The 23824-nt window shown below is 36.3% G+C and overlaps 1 protein-coding gene and 1 long non-coding RNA gene across 2 annotated transcripts in view; one reads left to right on the top strand and one right to left on the bottom strand.

Moving 5' to 3' along the window:
• Positions 1–23824, top strand: part of ipcef1 (interaction protein for cytohesin exchange factors 1) — a 73473-nt gene extending 49649 nt beyond the window's left edge. The window contains exons 13-24 of the mRNA XM_073855447.1: positions 1689–1980; positions 6689–6800; positions 6968–7018; positions 10194–10230; positions 10457–10626; positions 10703–10776; positions 11464–11535; positions 15043–15104; positions 15226–15320; positions 17821–17989; positions 21134–21315; positions 23056–23824. Coding sequence (XP_073711548.1) covers positions 1689–1980; positions 6689–6800; positions 6968–7018; positions 10194–10230; positions 10457–10626; positions 10703–10776; positions 11464–11535; positions 15043–15104; positions 15226–15320; positions 17821–17989; positions 21134–21315; positions 23056–23265 — 1526 coding nt within the window. The 3' untranslated portion in view covers positions 23266–23824. The remainder of the gene's footprint in view (positions 1–1688; positions 1981–6688; positions 6801–6967; positions 7019–10193; positions 10231–10456; positions 10627–10702; positions 10777–11463; positions 11536–15042; positions 15105–15225; positions 15321–17820; positions 17990–21133; positions 21316–23055) is intronic.
• On the bottom strand, positions 7169–10185 carry LOC141350493 (uncharacterized). The gene is made up of 2 exons (XR_012358554.1): positions 9324–10185; positions 7169–8755 (listed from the first exon to the last, which is right to left on the bottom strand). It is a non-coding gene; the product is annotated as an uncharacterized lncRNA (long non-coding RNA).

Consider the following 23824-nt stretch of genomic DNA (forward strand, 5'->3'; position numbering starts at 1 on the left):
ATCTCTGTACACCTATACTTGATTTGTATGAAGATTCCAGACATTTTAGACACGTGGAAAATCTTTTAGATTATAAAGCATCACAGATATTATTATTATTGTTTATATGTCTTGCAGTGCCATACTTCTTGTGCCATATTGGCATAAAGTGCAGTCCACTTTTTTTCCAGCTAAACCAGCTTAAAAAGTGACCAAAACACAGCTAGACCAGCTTGCTACACGAGCAATACCAGCTAAAACCAAGCTGGGAGACCTTAGTCTTAGCTGGATATTTCAGTAGGGATGGTGCCCTGGCATGCATAATACAGTGTTTTTGGTTATTTTAGCGGATTGGTCACACAGATCTTTTTGATAACGTTGTTGTGTGTATGCGAAATATGGAGGACTACAAGAGTCATGCAAAATGTAATAAAGAACTTTAATATTTAATAACTACCTGGACAATAAAAATAGCAATTAATAGATTTGTTTAAAAATGAATTAATTAATTTATAAATAAATAGACAAAGTTACAAAAAAAATTATTATGTAACATTTTATTAGGCAATAAAAAATGAGATTATAAAAATAACGTAGAAATGACATATGAATCCATTAATAAATAGTTTAAATTAATTTAACAATTTACAAAAACAACATAAAACACTCAATAAGTTCATCATTTTAAATTGCATTTATAAATTCTTAATTAAATAATGTAATTTCAAAATGTATTTCAAAAAGCGATTTAAAAAGAGAAATAAATAACTGGATTTATAAATTGAACTACAAATACAGGTTTAAATTAGGCATTTAAAAGGGCATTTCCGTTTAACATATCTGTTTTCATTTCCCGATGGTTTTCCTTATTCTTTTCGCTATTCGATTTGCTTTTCGTTTTAACCTCTCTATTAAGCTTTTCCGTGACTCTTTGGGTCCTTGCAAATGGTCAAATGAGAAATGCAAATTAGCTATGGCAAGGTGGATGTAACAAGCTCGCTGATTGGCTCTGATTGTACGTCATGCGCAGATTTATTTATAGATCTCGGATGAGGACCGAAAGAGTCACGGAAAAGCTAAATAGAGAGGCCAAAACGAAAAGCAAATCGAACAGCGAAAAGAATAAGGAGAACCATCGGGAAATGAAAACAGAAATGTTAAACGGAAATGCCCTTTTAAATGCCTAATTTAAACCTGTATTTGTAGTTCAATTTATAAATCCAGTTATTTATTTCTCTTTTTAAATCACTTTTTGAAATACATTTTAAAATTCCATTATTTAATTAATTTGTAAATGCAATTTAAAATGATGAACTTATTGAGTGTTTTATGTTGTTTCTGTAAATTGTTATATTAATTTGAACTATTTATTAATGGATTAATATTTCATTTCTACGTTATTTTTATAATCTCACTTTTTATTGCCCAACAAAATGTTACATAATGATTTCCCTTGCAACTGTGTCTATTTAGTTATAGATTAATTAATGAATTTCTAAAAAAATCCACCAATTGCCATTTCTATTGTCCAGGTAGTCATCAAATACTGAAGTTCCCCATTACATCCTGCAAGACTCCTGTGGTCCTCCATAGCGAAATGCATTTTTGTGTTTACTTAAAAATACATAGCCCTAGTTTTACCCATGTACTACCTATTAATATGCCATACTTGCATTATGTGTGGGTAACTCTTTATTGTTCATTTTCAGGTGACGAGTTATTGCACAAGTATCTGAGTAACGAACAGATCCCCACCATCTCAGAAGAGTCACCCTGTTACCCACTTCCATACCGGCCCAGGGGGGAACGGCAACTTGTCCGAGGGATAGATCACATCCGAGGCAGCCAGTGTTTTATCAACGAAGACCTGCACACCAGCGCCACCATACCCTATCAAGAAGCTATTGCACGGAAGCCCACTGCACCCAAATCTACCAAGAGACCACCATCAGAGCCCTCGCTCCTTACCAGCTGGATCTCCCGACTCAAGCTGCTCAAACACTGACTGTCTGCCATGCACCTGCAGTATTATCATCTGTTGAAATTCAGTTCGGCCAGTATTACAGACACAGCATTTCAGCAGCATTAAAGACACTACTGAGAACTCTCTCTGTTTCTTTATAAGAAATGAATCAGGTCATTCATGGATTTTCACTGTGACTTGTAAGTTATTTTGTGCAAATATTATATATCTGGTCCAGGCATGCGCACACGTCCTGAAAAGTGAAGCCGAAGCATTTTGATCGCCCCCTGGTGGAATGCTGCTGTAAAGGTCATAAATCCCACCCTCTCTATTTCAACGAATGGAAAATGAGCCAAACTTAGGCCTAGTTCACGCGTACACGGGTATCGCAAAAAAAATCTCCACGTTCACACGAACACGCAAAACCCGTTTTGAAGCACTGTCAAGAGCATGCCAGATCAACAGATGGCCCTAATCGTAAAGCCATGTTGGCCAATCAGAAGCCATTGCAGAGTCTCGCCTCGGCGCAAACAATGACGTCACGAGCCAAAAACTCTTCACCGTGGCAGGAGTTTTCATAAAAGTGCGGTTTCAGTCACCTGATACTGCGTTTGCATGTGGACGAACGGTTTTAAAAATACCCACGTACGAGTGGACATGGCCTTAAAAATCTAATACTTTTTTCCAAAAGATGGTTTCTATTATTTTAGTTATTTTGTATAGAGCTGATGTACGTTTAAGTGTTCATTTTTTCCAATATGGTTATTAGATGCTACTAAAAAGAGGTGTGAACACTGCACGATCACTACCACACAGACTCAATCACATCAGCAGATGTCAGCAAGCATTTTTGAGATATTTGGGCTTTATTTGTTACAAAGAAAGTCATCGTCCATCTTTTTTACAGTCTATGATCTGGTCCTATTTTCTGCATGCTAAATCGTTTTTATTTGCATAATGCTTATGTGGGATAAAGACAGGCAAAAGCTAAAATTAGGTATTTTTAAGAGTGTTTTTTATAGGTGTGGAATTACAAAGCAAGGAATTTTACGATGTATGACTCAAACTCACTTTTCATTTCAGCTTTCTTTCAATTCATGAGTTGGAATTTGAATTGAATTGAGTTGGCCACACCTTAAAGGATGTTGAATTGAAATGAAAGGAAGAGGTATTAACTGAACTGAATAAAAACACACACACACACAACGGAGGCAATTATGTAATTATTCTTGAACCATTTTGCTTATTTATTACCTGATTATATACATTAAATACTAATTAGACATTACATTATTGGTTCAAAACAGCAATAAATCAGATTTACATTATTTAATACTGCACCACAAATGGCTTTTTTTAATAAAAGTACATACTGACGCTAACGTTTACATCTATTGATTATTTAATATACTAAGTAAACTAGCAATTTGGGGAAATTAAGTGTTTTTCCATCAAATAAAACAAAAATAAATGTATTAAATTTTATATTTAAAATATACAGGTTGCATTGTGAACATTAACTACATTTCTGGAAATATCCCATGCACAGCAAAAATATATTTTTCGAATATAATTTTAAATATATTTCAAAATGGCCTAAAAAATTTATACTGAAATATATTTTAATATATAATTATATATATATGTGTTTTGGCTATTCTTTGTATATTTTGAAATTAGTGCTGCACAATTAATCGCATCGCAATCGCAAGTCGTCACTTATACCAGAGCGAAGATGGATGCAGAGGAGGTTGACAGTGATCTGGTAGCTAAAAAAAAAACTCTATGTCTGTTGTATGGCGGTATTTTGGATTTAGGATTACTGACACTGAGCAGTTGCTACATCACGTGGCAATACGAAAACATTTAGTTTTACAAATACACATTTTAGCTAAACTGTGTGTGGATTTTCCTTCCCCATCAAGTTGACTCATGATACCATTTAGTATAATCGCAAATCGCAATATTAGCATCAATAACCGCAATGGGAAAAATTACCCAAATCGTGCAGCCCTATTTGAAATATATTAAAAAATAAATATATTTTAGGGCATTTATATTCACGTCGCATTGGAAGAAAAACTTTGTATGTTACAAACATAACGGGGTGGTTTCCCAAACAGGGTTTAGGTTAATCCAGGACTAGGCCTTATTAATATTAGGTAATTTAAGAAGTTTTCACAAACATACCATACAAAAAACACCACAGGTGTGCATCTTAAGACAAAACAATGTCAAAGAAATATGTTAAAATTAAACAGGGCAATGTGTTTTTAAATTAAAGCAGCTCAAACATGCATTTAGTCTGGGGATACGTCCTGTCTGGGAAACCGCCCCAACATGTTTGAAAAGATTCAAATTAAATATATTTTCAACTGCAAAAATATACGTATAATTGTATATTTTATACATATTATACATTTAATGCTTTATACATTTTATACAAACTTTGTATTTTGGCCAGGAAAAATATACATTTTGCGTATGGTTAAAATTTGAAATGTGTTTGTTGCCCCTAAAATACATAAAAATACATATATGTTAATATGAAGGTTAACACTAAATATATTTTCAAAGTTAAAAATATATTTAATTAAGCTTTACTTTTTTACAAAATGTATTAAGCAAATATTTAAAATATATTTTTGGCCAAAGGAATGTATTTTTGTTTAAGAGTAATCTTAAAGGGGCGGTTTCCCGGACAGGGATTAGACTAATTCTAGACTAAAATAAATTTAATAGCTGTCCGAACTGAAAACATCTTGCATCAACAAATTTTAAAATACATCAGTGCCCTTTGTTTTGCCTTAAAATGCATGCTAGTTACTGGTTTTAACAAACGTGCCTGACTAAAAACATATTTATATTTCATAATTAAACTGAGGTCTAGTCCTGGCTTAAGATAATCCCTGTCCGGGAAACCACCCCAAAATGTATAATGCTCATATGCAAATTGCTTTGTACTATTTTACTATTTTAGCTGTTTTACAGTTCAAATTGATTTACAGTTATACATCCTGATTGCCACACCAAATCCAGTTTAGGAATTGACCTGGACTTTAAAAAGGTCTTCTCAGTTCAGTACAAGATTATTGTAAAAACATAGGTATTATTGTTGTGTATTTACCGCACACAGTAGTCTGTCTTAATTTACTAACATTTCAGAGTGGAAATTACCGTCTTTCTTAGGTCTTATAAATTATTTTGTTGTGTTATGAGATTTATTCATGATTAAATAAAACATTTCAACAGTAACGGTCAACATCTTACCACCTACTGTAAAAATTGTAGGCTACATTGTTAAGATGTGAAACTACTTTTTGATACTTGTCTATGTTGTCGAACACCAATAATAAAGAGTTAATAGGAAACTCATCAAGTCCTGCATTTGTTTGTGATCACTAAAGCACATGTGGCAGCTCTTTAATATTTCCACACAGCGTGCCACGTGTGCCTAGAAAGCCAAACACTTCCATTAAGGCCACATTAAAATGTTTGCGTCTTATTGGAGAAATGTGTAATTTAAAACGTATGATCGTCTATATAAACACACAGCAGATAGTGACCATTGACTTCCATAGTAGGAATAAAAAATATGGGTACACCTGTGTGCTTAACATCATTTATCAAAATATTTTCTTCATCATTTATCACAATACTTCCAAAATATATTTTTCCTACTATGGAAGTCAAAATATCCTTTTTTGTCTCTATCAGAAAAAAAGAAATTCATACAGGTTTAGAACAACATGAGGATGAGTCAATGATGACAGAATTTTCTTTTAAAGTGACCTATCCTATTAATTTGACCTTGTAAATAAAAAACTTAATAATAATAACAACAAACTGATTCGCTATCATAACAATCGGTTAACCACAAACAACTGCGATTCGATGAAACCTGAACTCTGGTGAGAAAAGTAACAGCTACCATGTGACAGCATTGATACTGTGTAGTAATGGTTTGAACAATAATTCGTGACTGATTAATGGGAGCTTTAAATACCTGTAATATTTACAAGCTTGCACGAGATTTTCGTGAGTGTGTTTTAACGTCATCATCTCTTTATATTTACAATAAGCGAGTTTGCATTTCAATGGCTAGTAACCTAAGAAGAGTGCAATATCGCCCCGCAGTGGCCGGTAATGGCCTCGAATGATCTTTAACCTCCAGAGGTCGCGTTTGTAGGCTGCATACGTCATCAAGACTGTCTTATTTCAGAATATTAACAATTATAAAGTTGACTATTATTCTTAGTTAACAGTAAATTGATGTAATATACTTATGACTTGCGAATGTAATGCTCAGTTAACTTAAATAAACCAGGCTTGATGACGTATGCAGCTTACATATGCGACCTCCGCAGGCTGCAGTCTTTGGATTAAAAAACGTCAACAATCATCTTTACCAAGTGCATCTTTTAAACAAATCACGAGATGCAGATAATGACAAGCATTTACATACAATGCCCACCATTTCCAAACAACAAAGAGTCTGAGTCTCATTAAAAGGTGACTGATTATATCAATTATGCAAATGAAAGGCGTCATTATAGAGGCCTTGTTTTAAAAGGTGTCCGACATCGCGCGCCGCTGCGCAGATGCACTCGACTTGTGACATCGAAGTACCGCAAGGCTGTCCTTTCGACTCGCTCTCGCGATACTTTGATATCATACGGCGATTGGTCTGCGCAGGGCCACATGAAGTCCAGCACACACCTGAAGTAAGTGAACGTCACTGTTCAGACTCAGAGGAGCTTCACAAACACACCAAGCCATCTCCCAAAACTCTGTGATGTCTGCCCGAGGGATTTTCAGACGCATAAGATACCTGCAGGTTTTCACGTGCTGGCTACAGGTGAGTTAATACTAATAAAAGTGAAGAGTGAAGAAAGTATACAAAACGACTAACGTTACCCAACACACACTTGATGTTCATCGTCACAGTATGCAAGCTCTTTTTGTCAAACATTTCATTTTATATTTCATCATTCTTGCGTCGTCTGTCTGTGTCTCTTGTTTCAGACTGTGTTGTTCTCTCTGAAGAAAGCAGAAGTTATCAGTGAAATGCAGTCAGTAAGTGTCCACTTTATTCCTGCTGTTGTTTTGTTATGAGATCAACATACTGCAGGGTTTAAAGGTCTCAGTGCAAACTGCAATTTTGCAATTCAACTCTGACAAAAACCTAAATTTAAACACAGTTTAAGGAAGTTTAAAAAAAAAATTCAAAATTTTTTCTTAGTTGTATTCTCTGTTTAGACCCCATTTGACCAGTGCCAGAAAATTGAATTTTTTACATAAATTGATTTTTAGTAATGCACTTACACCATTAAATATCACAATGCACAATTTAATTTCAACTTAATGATCAATAATACTATCAGTTTGACTCTATGAAGAAAACTTGATAGTTGATTTGACTAATTTTGCAACATCAGCAGCACTGTTGTTGAACTGAATATAATTCATATTTAAACAAATTCAAGCTGAATACTGACATTATTGTGTTTTTAAAAGTTATAACCACATAAAGTATTGAACTTTTATAAAAGAAGACACTGACCAAATGTTTCCGATAAGGGCACATAAATAATAAATGAACTTAACTGTAATGCTGCTTTGAAACAATACAGTATGTATTATATAATAGCACGGTTTAAATAAAGGTGACTTGACTTACAGAGGTAGTTCACTCAAAAATTAACATTCTGTCATCATTTACTCACCATTGACTTTCATAATATTATTTTTTCCTACTTACAATGGAAGTAAATGGTGCCCCAGATTTGCTTGGTTACAAACATTTTTCAAAATATTTTAGTGTTCAGCTGAACAAATACATTTATACAGATTTGTAACAACTTGAGGGTAAAAATCCTACATTCTAAAAAAAATGCTGGGATATTTTCAACCCTGCGTTGGGGGAAAAAGGCACAACCCCAGCAGTTGGGTTAATCTGTAGTTTTCAAACTTTTTGGCATGCCCCCACCCCCCATATGGTGCATCCCTTCATGCCCCCTCCAAAGAAAATTCATGACATAAAAACAATATTAAAGAGCCCCTATTACATTGATAACAACATTATTTTGTGTATTTGGTGTAATACAATGTGTTCATGTTCTTTATGGTTCAAAAAACACATTATTTTGCACATACCGTACATTATTTTTGCTTCTCTATGCTTTGCCTCCCTGAAATGCATTGATTTTGTACAAAGCTCATCGATCTGAAAAGCACGATTGGCCAGATAATCTGTACGTTGTGATTGGTCTGAATACCTCTGACATCAGCTGGAAATATGACGCTCCTTACCATGTTTGGAAGATTAGCTCTCAATGCAATACTATCAGGAGTTAATATCGTCTTTACTACCTTATCAATACGAGCCGAATCTGATCTAGATGACCAAGCTGACCGATCAACTTTACCAGCGCGGCTTGAGCAGAACATAACAGATTGGAAATGTAAGGATACTAAAACATTAAAACCATGTCTGCATTTGTGATCATAGAAACGACAAACATCAAGCGCTATTCTACACTGCACAAAACTCATGTTTGAATCATGATTTAGTCAGTATTAAAGTCTAGTAGTAAAGATCTTTAAATATGAAAACATAGACAACTTACAGGCTGTGAGTCAGAAGCCATGTTTTTGGTCCATGTCAAAAAGCCCAGGAAGTAAACTGTTGCCTACAATCTGTGTGTTTTTTGTAGTCCAAGAAAAAAGATTTACGTTGGAAACGATAAGTTGCGTCATCGTTTATTTTGGGGTTTGTGTCTTTTGCATATCGTTGACATGTACTAATAGACACTTAGGGCGCACTCACACTATCCTAACCAAACCGCGCTCGGGCGCGTTTGACCCCCAAAGCCTGGTTTTTGTTTGACTAGTGTGATCGCTCTGCGGATTGGTTAATCGCGCCACGGCCGGGTTGCAGAGGTGGGCCGGAGCGCGGTAGGCTGTGGTGTGAGCGCAATCGCGCCTGAGCGTGATTCAAAAGGTGAAGACGTCAGTTGCGTGACGACTCGCGTTCATCTGCCTCCGTAAAAACCTTTTGATGCGCGCAGCGGGGTTACGTGAATGTCCGAGCTGACACGTGGCAGATCAACTAAGCAATATGATGACATGTGAGAGGGCTGTCTGTAATAGCGCACCAAACGTCTCCAAATAAAAAACACAGACTTATCATTACGGTGGGTTCCAGTGTTAAGAGAGAGCTTAACTTCCTGCTTTTTTCAAAACAATCGCATCTTATTGACGAAAGGGCGCCCGGACTCGGATCGATAAAAAGTACAGTGTGAGTGCGTGCAGCTGGGGGAGTAGGGAGGGGTGACAATCGCGCTGGGGCATGGTTTGGTTTGGATAATGTGAGTGCGACCTTACACACCAAAGAAAATGTAAAATCGTGAATTGGATAATAGGTGCTCTTTAAACTTAGAATTAAACAAAAAATGTAATGGTACAATGTGGTGCTGTTGGTTATAGCCTTATTTTTCTGAGGTTTAATACCCAGAATTTCTAATAAATTAATGTATTTTATAAAATGTCATAAAACTGGGGCACCCCCTGTTACCATCTCCTGCCCTCCAGTTTGGGAACACTGGGTTTAGTTAATTATTTTTATATTTAAACAGCAATGGGTTAAAACAACCCAGCATTTTGGGTTGAAACAACCCAGCATATGGGCGGAATTACATGGGCTCGTCCATTTTTTACCCAACGATGAGTACAAAATAACCCAGGATTCATTTGGGTGTAAAGATCTTAAAAATAGATTTCATTTTCTTATTTAGAAGATTGATTTGTTTTAGCAGTGCCATTACAAAAATGCTCTAAACATAGTAACATGAAGATAACATGAGTAGTGCTTTCAGCTGGTCATGTGATCTTAACATGTCTCTGCCCATGAGATGACAGCCTTCATGTAAAGTGAAACACTTTTTCCATTAGTTACTATTACATACTGTTTATTTTATATTTAATCTTTATGTACAATATGTGCACTTTTATATTAAGAAAAACACCGTAGCAGTTATATGGAAGTATGACATGCCAAAATCTGAAAGTGACATTTCTATTTAGATAGCCAATGAGGATTTGAAATGCGTGCATGTGTGTGTTTTAAGGGGAAGTGCACGCTTGCGTTAGAGACGAGTGTGTTATTAGTGCTGTCGCTCTGTGAGTTGTGGGTGTTGATGGCTGAGTTCACCTCTTAATTTACATCTCATTTCTTTCTCTGCTCGTTCAGTATCCACTCCAAGATTTTGCTTCCGAAAGGTTTCAAGGTAAGCACACACAGATTTGTTGTAATGTACGAGATTATCCAAAGTTAAGTACTTGGCTTTACAGTAGAGTCAAACAATGTATTGATGTGCAACGAGAAAAGATAAATTAGGATTTGTGTTGACATAATCACATCCCTGTTGACTTTGTTTGCGGTTGTAATACTATCTCGTGTATTGATGTACCAAAGTCCCGTAGAGAAACTTCATGCGTGTTTGTTTGTGTTAGGCAATGGTGTGATGAGTCGCAGGAGGGTCTCGGTGAAGGACCTGGGGCTGGGGGACTGTGAGGGGTGGTTGTACAAAAGAAAAGAAAGCAAGGGGTTTCTGGGATGGAGATGGAAGAAGTTCTGGTTTGTGCTTAAGAAATGCTCGCTGTACTGGTACACATCCGAGACGGTAAGTTGTGTGGTTTTCCCGTGGTAAAGCGTGAATGCTGTTTTTCGTGCATTGAAAAATAACACGCTTCTTCCAGGCAGAAACAGCCGAAGGCTACATCAATCTGAGAGACTTCACTGTTGAGCAGGCTGCTGAATGCAAGAAGAAATTGTGAGTCCATCTTCCTTATTTAGAAATGTGTTCAAAACACATCTGCAGATATTTTAAGTTGTCCCCACCACATCTATTTGTTAACTGGGTTACGTTTTGTCATTTGGAAAAAACACCATAATCATCATCATGGCAACCATCAGCAATATCTTAAAATTGTGATAATTTCTTCCAAAATCTAAAGATGCGTACTGCGTACACATCTGACTTTGTGTAAGTAAGTGAGATATATTCCTTTAAAGCAGGGGTCTCCAACCTTTTTGTGAGCAAGGGCTACCACAAAAGATAAAATATTTTTGTTTAATTGTTTAAAATGTTAACATGCATAAAAGAAGCCAATTTTATTAAAAAATATATGTAATAAATAAATATAAAAATATATATATAATGTTGCACCATGTTGGACACCACTGTTTTATAGGGTACTGCCATAAGCGCGCTCTTAGCACAGGAAACAGTCTGTTTTCATTGTGTGGTCTGAGCTACAGTGTTTTTCACCGACTTCCTTTCTGAAGTCATACAGTAATATTGCTTTACTTTGATCGCTATAAGCGAATAAAACCAGAGACTGCCATTGTTTTCATATTATGGTGTCGGTGCGTCATCTACATGCACTCAACCGCATACATGTTGTTCACAAAGGGTTGCGTGGTTTTAATATTTAGTATCTGACTCATTTTTTTCCAGTGCAATGAAAGCGAGCCACGTTCAGACGGTGACGTTGTACTTCGCTGCTGAGAATATAAAAGACATGAACAAGTAAGTTGTCGAAAGGCAAAATGAAAGTAAATTATGCCTGCGTGCCAGGGGGGTCAGAGATTCTTGCTGACGGCAAAGTGTCATACTGTGAAAAAAACAACTATATATTTTAGTCACGTAACACTTACGTGTTCACATGAGGCGTAAAGGTCTGTTTTTTTCTTTTTGGTGTTTGCATTGCATTGCATTGCATTGTGGTTGCGCTCATTCTCCAGTCCGTTTTGATGATGCATACTGTGGCTGTGATAAGAGGTGTCTGTAGTCCATCTTGTGATAAAGATGCATGCTTTGAAAGACATCTAGTCCTTCCAGAAATGTTTTGCATCTGGAAAAAAGTCAAATTTGTTTGGGTTTTCAGTTCTTGCTAATTTAAATGAATAGTGAACTGGCAGCTATTTCCGCTATATAACTTCAGAATTTTAAAGCTAATTTTGTTCATACATAGAAAAATAAAAGGGGGAAATGGGTACTGTTAAGTTCCATAAAACAGCAGCATAGCTTTTGAGACACAATGCACTTATGCATTATATTTCAAGATTTTGAAAGGCATACAAGTAGCTATGTGTGAGGAATGCTATACAATTCAAGACTTTCCTTTGACATGGTTAGTTTGACCATAGTTAACAACTACAACATTTTAATTCTGTTATCATTCCCACAAGTCGTTCCAAACCTGCATGCATTTTTTTATCTGCTGAACCAAGCAGATCTGGTGCACCATTCACTTCCATAGTATTATTTTTTCTTCTATTGGAGTCAATGGTGCCCCAGATCTGCTTGGTTACAAACATTCTTCAAAATATCTATTTGTGTTTTGGCAGAACATGGAAATGGATGCAGGTTTGAAGGGTCGAGGAATTGATGACAGAATTTTCATTTTGTGGTGAACTATCCTTTTAAGATTTAAAGGTGCAGTGTGTAAGTTTTAGTACATCTAGTGGTAAGGTTGCAAATTGCAACCAATGTTTCAACCAATGTTTCAGTCCACCGTTCACCGAAACGCATAGAGAAGCTACGGTAGCCGCCACTGGACAAACACTTAGTAAAAAAGTTTGTCCGTTAAGGGCTTCTGTAGAAACAAAATGGTGACTTCCATGTAAGGGGACCCTCTGTGTATGTAGATAAAAATGTCTCATTCTAAGGTAATAAAAACAACAGTTCATTATGAAAGGTCTTTATACACCACTGATAATATAGTTATGTATTTAATATTGCATTTCTGTCAAGAGATCGTTAAAAAAGTTACATACTGCACCTTTAAGAGCTGTGACCGAGGGTACAATTTTTGGCCATTGGCTTCGGAGTAATTCACAGAAAAATAAAAATTAATCAATAATTGACTCGCCTTAATGCCATCCTAGGTGTACAGTATATGACTTTTTTCTTCAGCCATAAGCATTTAGAGTTATATTAAATAATATTGTGGCTCTGTAATGCAGGGCTGCACGATAAATCACATTTGATATCATGCGTATCTCGTCGCCGGTTTCTTAATTAGTAATAAATCGCCATCAGCTGCTTTCAGATGGAACGGCATTTAGTACACAAAGCCGTAGCGCACTGTCAAGCTGGGCCACATCAGTGACAGTGAACTACAGTTTTTTGTAGCAAATTTATTGTGCGTTTGTGAAGCCACAACACGCACAACCTTGAGGCGGATGCCTTGTTGATGCTAGAGGTCAGAGGAGAATGGGCCGACTGATTCAAGCTGATAGAAGAGCAACTTTGACTGAAATAACCACTCGTTACAACTGAGGTATGCAGCAAAGCATTTGTGAAGCCACAACACGCACAACCTTGAGGCGGATGCCTTGTTGATGCTAGAGGTCAGAGGAGAATGGGCCGACTGATTCAAGCTGATAGAAGAGCAACTTTGACTGAAATAACCACTCGTTACAACTGAGGTATGCAGCAAAGCATTTGTGAAGCCACAACACGCACAACCTTGAGGCGGATGGGCTACAACAGCAAAAGACCCCACCAAGTACCACTCATCTCCACTACAAATAAGAAAAAGAGGCTACAATTTGCACAAGCTCACCAAAATTGTACAGTTGAAGACTAGAAAAATGTTGTCTGGTCTGATGAGTCTCGATTTCTGTTGAGACATTCAGATGGTAGAGTCAGAATTTGGCATAAACAGAGTGAGAACATTGATCTATCATGCCTTGTTACCACTGTGCAGGCTGGTGGTGGTGGTGTAATGGTGTGGGGGATGTTTTCTTGGCACACTTTAGGCCCCTTACTGTCAATTGGGCATCTTTTAAATGCCACATCCTACCTGAGCATTGTTTCTGACCATGTCCATCCCTTTATGACCACCATGTACACATCCTCTGATGCCTACTTCCAGCAGGATAATGCAGCATGTCACAAAGCTTGAATCATTTCAAATTAGTTTCTTGAACATGACAATGAGTTCACTGTACTAAAATGGCCCCCACAGTCACCAGATCTCAACCCAATAGAGCATCTTTGGGATGTGGTGGAACGAGAGCTTTGTGTCCTGGATGTGCATCCCACAAATCTCTATCAACTGCAAGATGCTGTCCTATCAATATGGGCCAACATTTCTAAAGAATGCTTTCAGCACTTTGTTGAATCAATGCCACATTGAATTAAGCCAGTTCTGAAGGCGAAAGGGGGTCAAACACAGTATTAGTATGGTGTTCCTAATAATCCTTTAGGTGAGTGTATGTTGTCTGAAGTGAAATGATACATTTCCATTTGTATTTTCAGTGTGTTTAAAATCATCTCGTTTACACATCTAGATCAAAAAGCAGCATATCGGTTTGCCAGACAATAGTTGGTTCTTGCGAATGTCATGACGTACCACACAGTCATAAGACGCGAGAACCGTGAACGCCTTGCATATCGTCATGCAACCGCTATGCCGCCATTTTTGTTTCCATTGCGTTTACATTCAAACGTGGATCATCAATTGCTAAACAGTGATGACAATTTTTTTTATTCACAAACATATAACTTCATTCCAAAGTATGAGAAGCAAAAGCCTCAAAACGCCACCTCTGTCAAAAATGAGATTTGAAATTAACCGAATGCTCTCGGCACGTATTAATCATTCATCAAATCTGATTGAAATCAGCTTAATCCCAGCCTCGCATCACTCAAAAATTCTTGTTTTGTTGTTAGAATCCATTAAAAGCCTTCTTGTTTACAAGAAAATATGTCAGATGCACTTCTGAGCTCTTCAAATATTAACCCATCGGTGTCATATGGGTTTCTTTTTTAATGATGGATAGACTACAAAATTAGGTACTATTCGATTCCATTATAAAGCCAGGAAAATTATAAATGGAAAAATACATTTTCTGTCTTCCATGGTAGAAATGTCGAATTTTTGGGTAAACAGTTATTTAAAACTTTGTTAAACCACATTGAGATAAAACTGTGGGCGTGCTGGAATCAAACAATGTAGACAGAGGTTCAACACTACTACCCATGTCAGAGGTTTACTGTAATTAATGATCTTTTTTTGGCTCTCAGATGGATGACTAAACTTAACCAGGCTTCAAAGGAACACTCGCCCACAGACTTAACCAGTGGAGGTAAATCGACACCACACAAACACACAGAAGGGTTTACATCCCTTTTTAGTCCACCTGACATATTTCAGCAAACCTCGGCCAAACCAACATGAGCGTTTGAGTTTTGTATGTGTTTGTGGAGAGTGTTACAGCGAGGAAAGCGATGATGATGATGATGCAGACACAGCCGAGATGTGTGCCGAAGACATGGACCAGATGACCCTGAGTTCTCCTCATGTGAGTTACAGAGACAGATGGAGAGTATGACAAGAGTTTAAATGAGCTCAATTCAATGTAAGCTTAAACAATTCAACTTCAGGCACACAAAGGATAGTAAATAGGTTGATTTATGTAGGCCATAAATTATTACACATGCACGCACGCACTTCTTGTATAGTACACAAGCACACCTGTTTTTTCTGGTTATGCTGGGACAGAAGTCAAACAAAGTGACCTATATAAATAAAGACCATCGCACAAAACCGGTGTAATTGATTATACAATATTAAAGACAGTTGATGAGTAAATAGACTCAATTGTGATAAAGGCACAGTTGCTTAAATCTCATATCTCTTTTATTTGCGAGTGAAAAAATCTTTAGGGTACATTGATGCCATATTACTTCTATGGACAAATGCCATGTTTAAAAATAATCTAGTATGAAATCTAGCTAGTTAAACTTTATGACGATGTAATTTTATATAATAATTATAGTTCCTCCATATGAAAATTCTCTAACTCACCCTCATGCCGTCCTATTTCATCACAAGACACGTAAGAACCTAAAATCCCAAATAAGTAAAAAGGAGCTGTTTTCTCTCACAAACGTGTTGTTTGCTTCAGAAGACATATTGTATGTTAACCGGTGAGTCATGTGAATTACTTTAATGGTGGATGTTTTTGCTTTTTGGAGCTTTGTCATGTTGAATTTCAAAGGGATAGTTGACCCTAAAAAATGAAAATGTTATCATCATTTATACATTACATAATTTCTGCTAAATGCAAAGGATAATCAAGAAGATCCTGGGCACCATTGACTATTTTTCCTACTATGGCAGTCAATGGTGCCCCAGATCTACTTTTACAAACATTCTTAAAAATATCATTTGTGTTCAGCAGAACAAAGAAATATATGAAGCGTTTGGTTCCAAAACGCAATGAATCCATTTTGAATAATTTGGTTAAACTTGTTTTTAAAGTGACAAGAGGAAAACCACTATTTTCTGTTACAAACTTTCACATAGCATCTTTAGGTTATAAAAACATAATTCCTGAATCCATAATTTAATTTTTAAAGATTTATTATAAAAACTGATGATTTTTCCACAAAAATCAATGACAAGGTTTTTTTCAAAATGCTATAAATCTATTGAATCAATATATAAATGTGCATTCATCTTTGCCATGTTATATTCATTTAGTTGACTAGTGGTACACACTGATTAAAAAAACATTAATAGCATCAACCAAAACACTTACTTTGTCATATTAAGAACACTGTCATTGCTGCTGTCATCATTGGGATGTCGTCGCTGAACTTTTTTTGACAGCGATCAGTTGTAAAATGTTTTGGTCCTGCTCGATTTTCGTTGACTTTGAGTAAAATTATGTAAAGTTTTTCATAAGATCCTCTGGGGTCAATGTGTTATCATGACAGAAGCTTGATGCTGTCGTGTGAGAATGAACAACAGCCGACATTTTTCCGTCTCCCGAGTGCCTCTCCCGAAAATTATTAGATTTTGATGGCTTACATTTCTTTCCCGTCACAGAAAACCATCACAGGTTTGTCAATGCCATCAAAATTACTATTAGTTTGTACATCATGAAGTACAAGATGAGGAAAACTAGGATTCTGTGTGTATTCAATGCGCCACCATTGGTTACATTGCGTGAATGGTGCGCTGTGATTGGTTTAGTGGATTTTAGTGGAAGGAGGACTGGCGTTTATTGCATTTTGGGAAAAAGGGAGAAAAGATGACAATAACACGGCGGATATTGGATTTTGCGTAAAATTAAGAATTTACTTTATTACTGACCTGATGCAATACTGATTTTGGCGGTAATATATACATACATGCATACATACACAAACACACACACACACACACATAGATATACATATACATACATATTAGTTTCGAACAACTTGGGGGGGGGGTATTTTTCAGATTTTTCAATTTTAGGTGAACTCCCTTTAACCTCTTAAGACCTGGTGTGTCCACATGCGTGGACATCACATTTTTTGTTGTTTGCATGTATACAGGAACTGGAACCTTTTGTACACAAATATGGACAATTACACTGCTTCATGAAAAAAATAGTTTATTATATTTATTGGTTCTTCCTAACCCCAAATAGCTGGAAGAAACCTTAAATGCAAGCCAAACCAAAGCTTGGGTCGTAAAGGGTTAATATAAAGTTATTCATTCTAAAGAATGGATGTCTCATACATACCAGGTGACATGAGACAGAGTAAATTATATTTGGTGGACTTATCCTTTGCATTATTTTAATCTAAAAAGTTACTGTGGTAAAGAAGTATTTTTACATTTTAATGACTGAAAAACATCATGTTTAGCATGTCCCAAAAATCACAAACTGCTAATAACAGTTTGACATTTACATTGATTACCAGCATTCTCTAAAAGTAAATCAGCGATCAAATGTTGAAAAAGTATGTACTGTACTCATGCATTTGTTGATTCAGTTTTGAGTTATTGTACTGTGTTTGTCTCAGGTTTGTCTCCCTCCACCGCGCTCCTCTTCATCCCCCTGTCAGGACACGGTCCCGCTGTCTTCGGACTTTAACCACACTGAGACTCCGAGTGTAGACAGCGAGTCGTGGCAGGAGATCAGTTCAGAAGAAAACCCCATTCTCAGAATACAAGAATGCAAGGGAAATGACGGTGAGTTACCAGTTCATTATTGTAGTTCAACCATCATAGCGTTAATATATGCATGTCACTAATATAATCACACAAAAGGTATGAAAATACACAGCACATGTAATCAAATCATCCATTTTAAAGAATACGCAGCGCTGCCTTAGATTGTTCCAATTTATATTCATCATTAGTTTCAGTATCATTTTTACTTTCACACACTTCAAACAAGATGTTCTTAAAATAAAAATAAAATGAAATGCTACATTTGTTATCATTTATATTTATGCATTTGGCAAAAGCGACTTGCAGTGTATTCAAGCTTTACATTTTTAGTCAGTATGTGTGTTCACTGTAATCAAACCTGTGACCTTTGCAATGCTAATATATTGATATGAGTTCACAAAAGTCATGCGGGCTCTGATCCAGCTCTAGTCCATCCAAAATAAAAAAATTGTCACATCCAGACCTGCACATGACAGTGTAATACGTAAGGAATAATTGATGACAGGCCGTTGAATTATAAAAAAATTATGCACACCCAATGTGGTAATGTGGCACGATGTGAAGCGCAGTTGCACATTGCTCTGGTGTCTATTTTTAAGACATTTGACAGGTCAGGTGTGCGGTTTACGTAAGGAATAATTGACGACGGGCCACCGAATTATAAGAAAATAATGCACACAAGGTGCAATGCGGCACGACGAAGCTGAGTGCCGTTACACTGCGGGTGTGCATTATTTTCAAATAATTCAAAGGACCGGAGTCTCAATTATTCCTCTTATACCACGGTTACCACAAACATTGCTCTGGTGCCTATTTTTAAGACATTTGACAAGTTAGGTGTGCGGTTTTCAGAAATTAATGCATACCCACGGAACGTTTCTCAGCCAATCAGAATACAGCATTCAACAGACCCGTGGTATAATGAAAAATAATCAACACCCATGGAACATTTCTCAGCCAATCAGATTAAAGCATTCATCAAACCAGATATATGTGACCCTGAACCACAAAACCAGTCATAAGGGTCACATTTTTACAATTGAGTTTTACACATGATCTAAATGCTGAATAAATAAGCTGGAATCTGAGGCTGTTTAAAATATTAAGAAAATTGCCTTTAAAGTTGTCCAAATGAATTTCTTTGCAACACATATTATTAATGATAAATATTTTTTTTATATACTTACGGTAGGGAATTAACAAAATATCTTCATGGAACATGATCTGCACTTAATATCCTTATAATTTGTGGCATAAAAATCTATAATTTTGACCCATACAATGTATTGTTGGCGATTACTACAAATATACAATGTGACTTACAGTATTGTTCAAAATAATAGCAGTACAATGTGACTAACCAGAATAATCAAGGTTTTTAGTATATTTTTTTATTGCTACGTGGCAAACAAGTTACCAGTAGGTTCAGTAGATTCTCAGAAAACAAATGAGACCCAGCATTCATGATATGCACGCTCTTAAGGCTGTGCAATTGGGCAATTAGTTGAATTAGTTGAAAGGGGTGTGTTAAAAAAAATAGCAGTGTGGCATTCAATCACTGAGGTCATCAATTTTGCGAAGAAACAGGTGTGAATCAGGTGGCCCCTATTTAAGGATGAAGCCAACACTTGTTGAACATGCATTTGAAAGCTGAGGAAAATGGGTCGTTCAAGACATTTTAATCAAAGTACGCTGTTCGTCTGAACAAAGTTGATTGGAGAGGGGAAAACCTATAAAGAGGTGCAAAAAATGATAGGCTGTTCAGCTAAAATGATCTCCAATGCCTTAAAATGGAGAGCAAAACCAGAGAGACGTGGAAGAAAACGGAAGACAACCATCAAAATGGATAGAAGAATAACCAGAATGGCAAAGGCTCAGCCAATGATCACCTCCAGGATGATCAAAGACAGTCTGGAGTTATCTGTAAGTACTGTGACAGTTAGAAGACGTCTGTGTGAAGCTAATCTATTTTCAAGAATCCCCCGCAAAGTCCCTCTGTTAAAAAAAGGCATGTGCAGAAGAGGTTACAATTTGCCAAAGAACACATCAACTGGCCTAAAGAGAAATGGAGGAACATTTTGTGGACTGATGAGATTAAAATTGTTCTTTTTGGGTCCAAGGGCCACAGGCAGTTTGTGAGACGACCCCCAAACTCTGAATTCAAGCCACAGTACACAGTGAAGACAGTGAAGCATGGAGGTGCAAGCATCATGATATGGACATGTTTCTCCTACTATGGTGTTGGGCCTATTTATCGCATACCAGGGATCATGGATCAGTTTGCATATGTTAAAATACCTGAAGAGGTCATGTTGCCCTATGCTGAAGAGGACATGCCCTTAAAATGGTTGTTTCAACAAGACAATGACCCAAAACACACTAGTAAATGGACAAAGTCTTGGTTCCAAACCAACAAAATTAATGTTATGGAGTGGCCAGCCCAATCTCCAGACCTTACTCCAATTGAAAACTTGTGGGGTGATATCAAAAATGCTGTTTCTGAAGCAAAACCAAGAAATGTGAATGAATTGTGGAATGTTGTTAAAGAATCATGGAGTGGAATAACAGCTGAGAGGTGCCACAAGTTAGTTGACTCCATGCCACACAGATGTCAAGCAGTTTTAAAAAACTGTGGTCATACAACTAAATATTAGTTTAGTGATTCACAGGCTTGCTAAATCCCAAAAAAAAAAATGTTTGTACAAAATAGTTTTGAGTTTGTACAGTCAAAGGTAGACACTGCTGTTTTTTTGAACACACCCCTTTCAGCTATTGCCCAATTGCGCAGCCTTAAGAGCGTGCATATCATGAATGCTGGGTCTCATTTGTTTTCTGAGAATCTACTGAACCTACTGGTAACTTGTTTGCCACGTAGCAATAAAAAATATACTAAAAACCTTGATTATTCTGGTTAGTCACATTGTACTGCTATTATTTTGAACAATACTGTATGGTTTTGTAGTCCAGGGTCACATATTCATATTTATTGATTTATAATAATAATTGTTTTTGTCTAGTGGTAGTTGTCTTCTCTTCAAAATCTTGAAGACAGCTGCAAAATAATTTAAAGGTCAGGTGGAAAGAAATCTGTAAACCAATGCTCTCTATTTTTAAGTTTAGGTGAGTCTTGTTGACCAATGTCTTCCTAATATGTTTCATCAGGTCCACCATCTGATGAGATGGAGATGATGTATCTTCATCTGAAGCAGGCGAGTCTGTCGCCAACAGGAGCCCTGCAGCCGACCACCAAACGTGACTTTAGATCGTCCTTCATCAAGCGCTGCAAAGACGAAAGCGTTAATGACAAACTGCACCTGATCCGAACTTTGAACAGCACGTTAAAGGTGAGATCCACATCTCTCTGCCCAAATAAAGATCTGTTCAAAGTGTCCCGGTTAAGCCATGTAGACTAGAGCAGGGGGTTTTCAAACTGTCACATGGTGGAAACATGGCAGCGACTATCATGTAAGGGGAAACGCGGTGTATGGAGATAAAAACGGCTCATTCTAAGGTAATAAGGAATTTTTACACCACTGATAATATAGTTATGTAAGAAATAATTGACAACGGCCCGTTGAATTATAAGAAAAGGTTATTACACCTTGGGTGTGCATTATTTTCGAATAATTCAATGGACCGGAGTCAATTATTCCGGTTATACCACGGTTACCACACATATTGCTCTGGTGCCTATTTTTGAGACATTTGACAGGTCAGGTGTGCGGTTTACAGAAAAATAATCAACACCCACTGAACATTTCTCAACCAATTAGAATAAAGCATTCAACAGACCCGTGGTATAGATGGTTTCAGCAGTAACAACATAAACAAGCGGCTTTCGTGGTCATCACGTAACTTCCGGTAAACTCCGCTAAGAATAAATAACAACAAAGTTCTTTAAACGTAGTTTATTTATATAACAAGCAAAAAAACAACACATAGATTACCTAGAAAACCAAAACATTGGTTATTTTCGACGAGGCATTTGTTCAAGAGATCAGTTTAGCAACTAGTCAAACCATTAATAAAACGAAACCGGAAGTAAAGTTCGGATCCAGACGTGTATCGCGTCACCGCATGTGCGTCCAATGAAACCGTCTATAAGTATATTATATTGCATTTTTGTCCAGAGATCCTCATAAAAGCTACACGTTGGACCTTAAATTATAAAAGGAAAATATGTGTTTCCTTATTTTTCCATTTTAAAATATGTTGATCGGTCCCTGATAGATGGCTCGCGAAATGAAAAGTTTGGGAACCTCGTTTTTTTTTTACTTAAGAATGAGTCAATTTTAAGCTGTAAATTCTAATAAAAAATACCAAAATCACACAAAAAGAGTGTTAATAATTTTTAACAAAAGTTATATAATTTATTTATACACCGTGTGTGACGAAATGTCTGTTGATGTACTTGCAAGGAATTAAATCACAGTAACAGTAGTCCAGAAAGGATAAACGACTTCACGCATACATACAAAAAAAATAATTATAAAAAACAACATAATAATAAAAATTTATATATTTATTATACAGATTTTTTTGTTAAAATTAAATAAGTGCTTAATTAAAATAAATGTAAAATATATGGCTATGAATTAATTTTTTTAATAGTAATAAACTGATTTCAGAACTGAATTAAAGGGATAGTTCACCCAAAAATGAGAATTGTTATTATTGTTTTTACAAACCTGTATGAATTTCTTTATTTCACGGAACACAAGATATTTTAAGCAATGTTTGTAACCAAACCGTTTTGAGCACCACTGACTTCTAGTATATTTCCTACTATGGAAGTCAACGGTGCTTCTGTTTCCTGCTTCATTATAAATATTTTCCTTTGTGTTCATCAAAACAAAGACATTTATTCAGGTTTGTAACAACATGAGGGTGAGTAAACGATGACAGAATTTTCATTTTTGGGTGAACTATCCTTTTAAATTTTTTTTAAATGTATTGTAAGTGTACAAACACTAGATGGCAGTATTGATAACCCAAATACATTGCTGAATTTACTTTTTTGGGGAACTATAAACCTGATATCGTTCCTAAAGAAAGTATCATATTGTGTTTGTGTCTGGTTTCAGGCTAAAGAGGCTGATCTGCACGTCATCGAGCAGATTTTAAGTGAACCTATGAACGTTTCCAAGTACAGACAGTGGAGAGATGCTAACGTTCTGCTGCTGCAGGAGATCTGTGAGAAACAGCCAGAGGTTCAGACTGAACCTCAATCCGAGCTGTCCGGCCCGTATGCCGCCGTCCCTGGCATCCGTGTGTACAGAGAGACCAACCTGTGAAGATGAAGGACTATAGATCAAATGAAACTAAAGCTTGTGGGTTACTACAGACCTGTGGTCACCTTCAAACACAGACAGGAACTCCACAGCTTCTCCATTACTGTATGTAGATATTTATACTGTATATATAGTTTAATAGTGTAGAAATGTTTTCTTAGAGATGTCCACTTTATTTAGACTTTTTAGATGTGAATTATAAAAATGCTGTTAAATTGTGGGTTTTGTAGAGATCTTAGGAAAAAGCCTTTAGTTTGGTCTATGTGTTGATCACTAATGGATTGAAACACAATGCATTTTATATACAGTAGTTTGACTTGGTGGTTTAAACTTTTCACTAGACTCAATAATCAAGCAGTCTTTTGTTTACATACATTAGTTTTTAAAATGGCAGTCTCTTTTATATGTACATATTTTAGTATTTTATTATTGTAGTATTGTACATTCATGTATAAATGTCTGTAAATGAACTGTGTAGATGTTTATGTGGTGATTTTAGATTAAGGAGGTATTCAAAAAGAAATAAAAATGGCTGCCTAATAAATATTATCTTTAAAAATCA

Source organism: Misgurnus anguillicaudatus, chromosome 18, assembly GCF_027580225.2.
Source record: "Misgurnus anguillicaudatus chromosome 18, ASM2758022v2, whole genome shotgun sequence".
Lineage (NCBI taxonomy): Eukaryota > Metazoa > Chordata > Actinopteri > Cypriniformes > Cobitidae > Misgurnus > Misgurnus anguillicaudatus.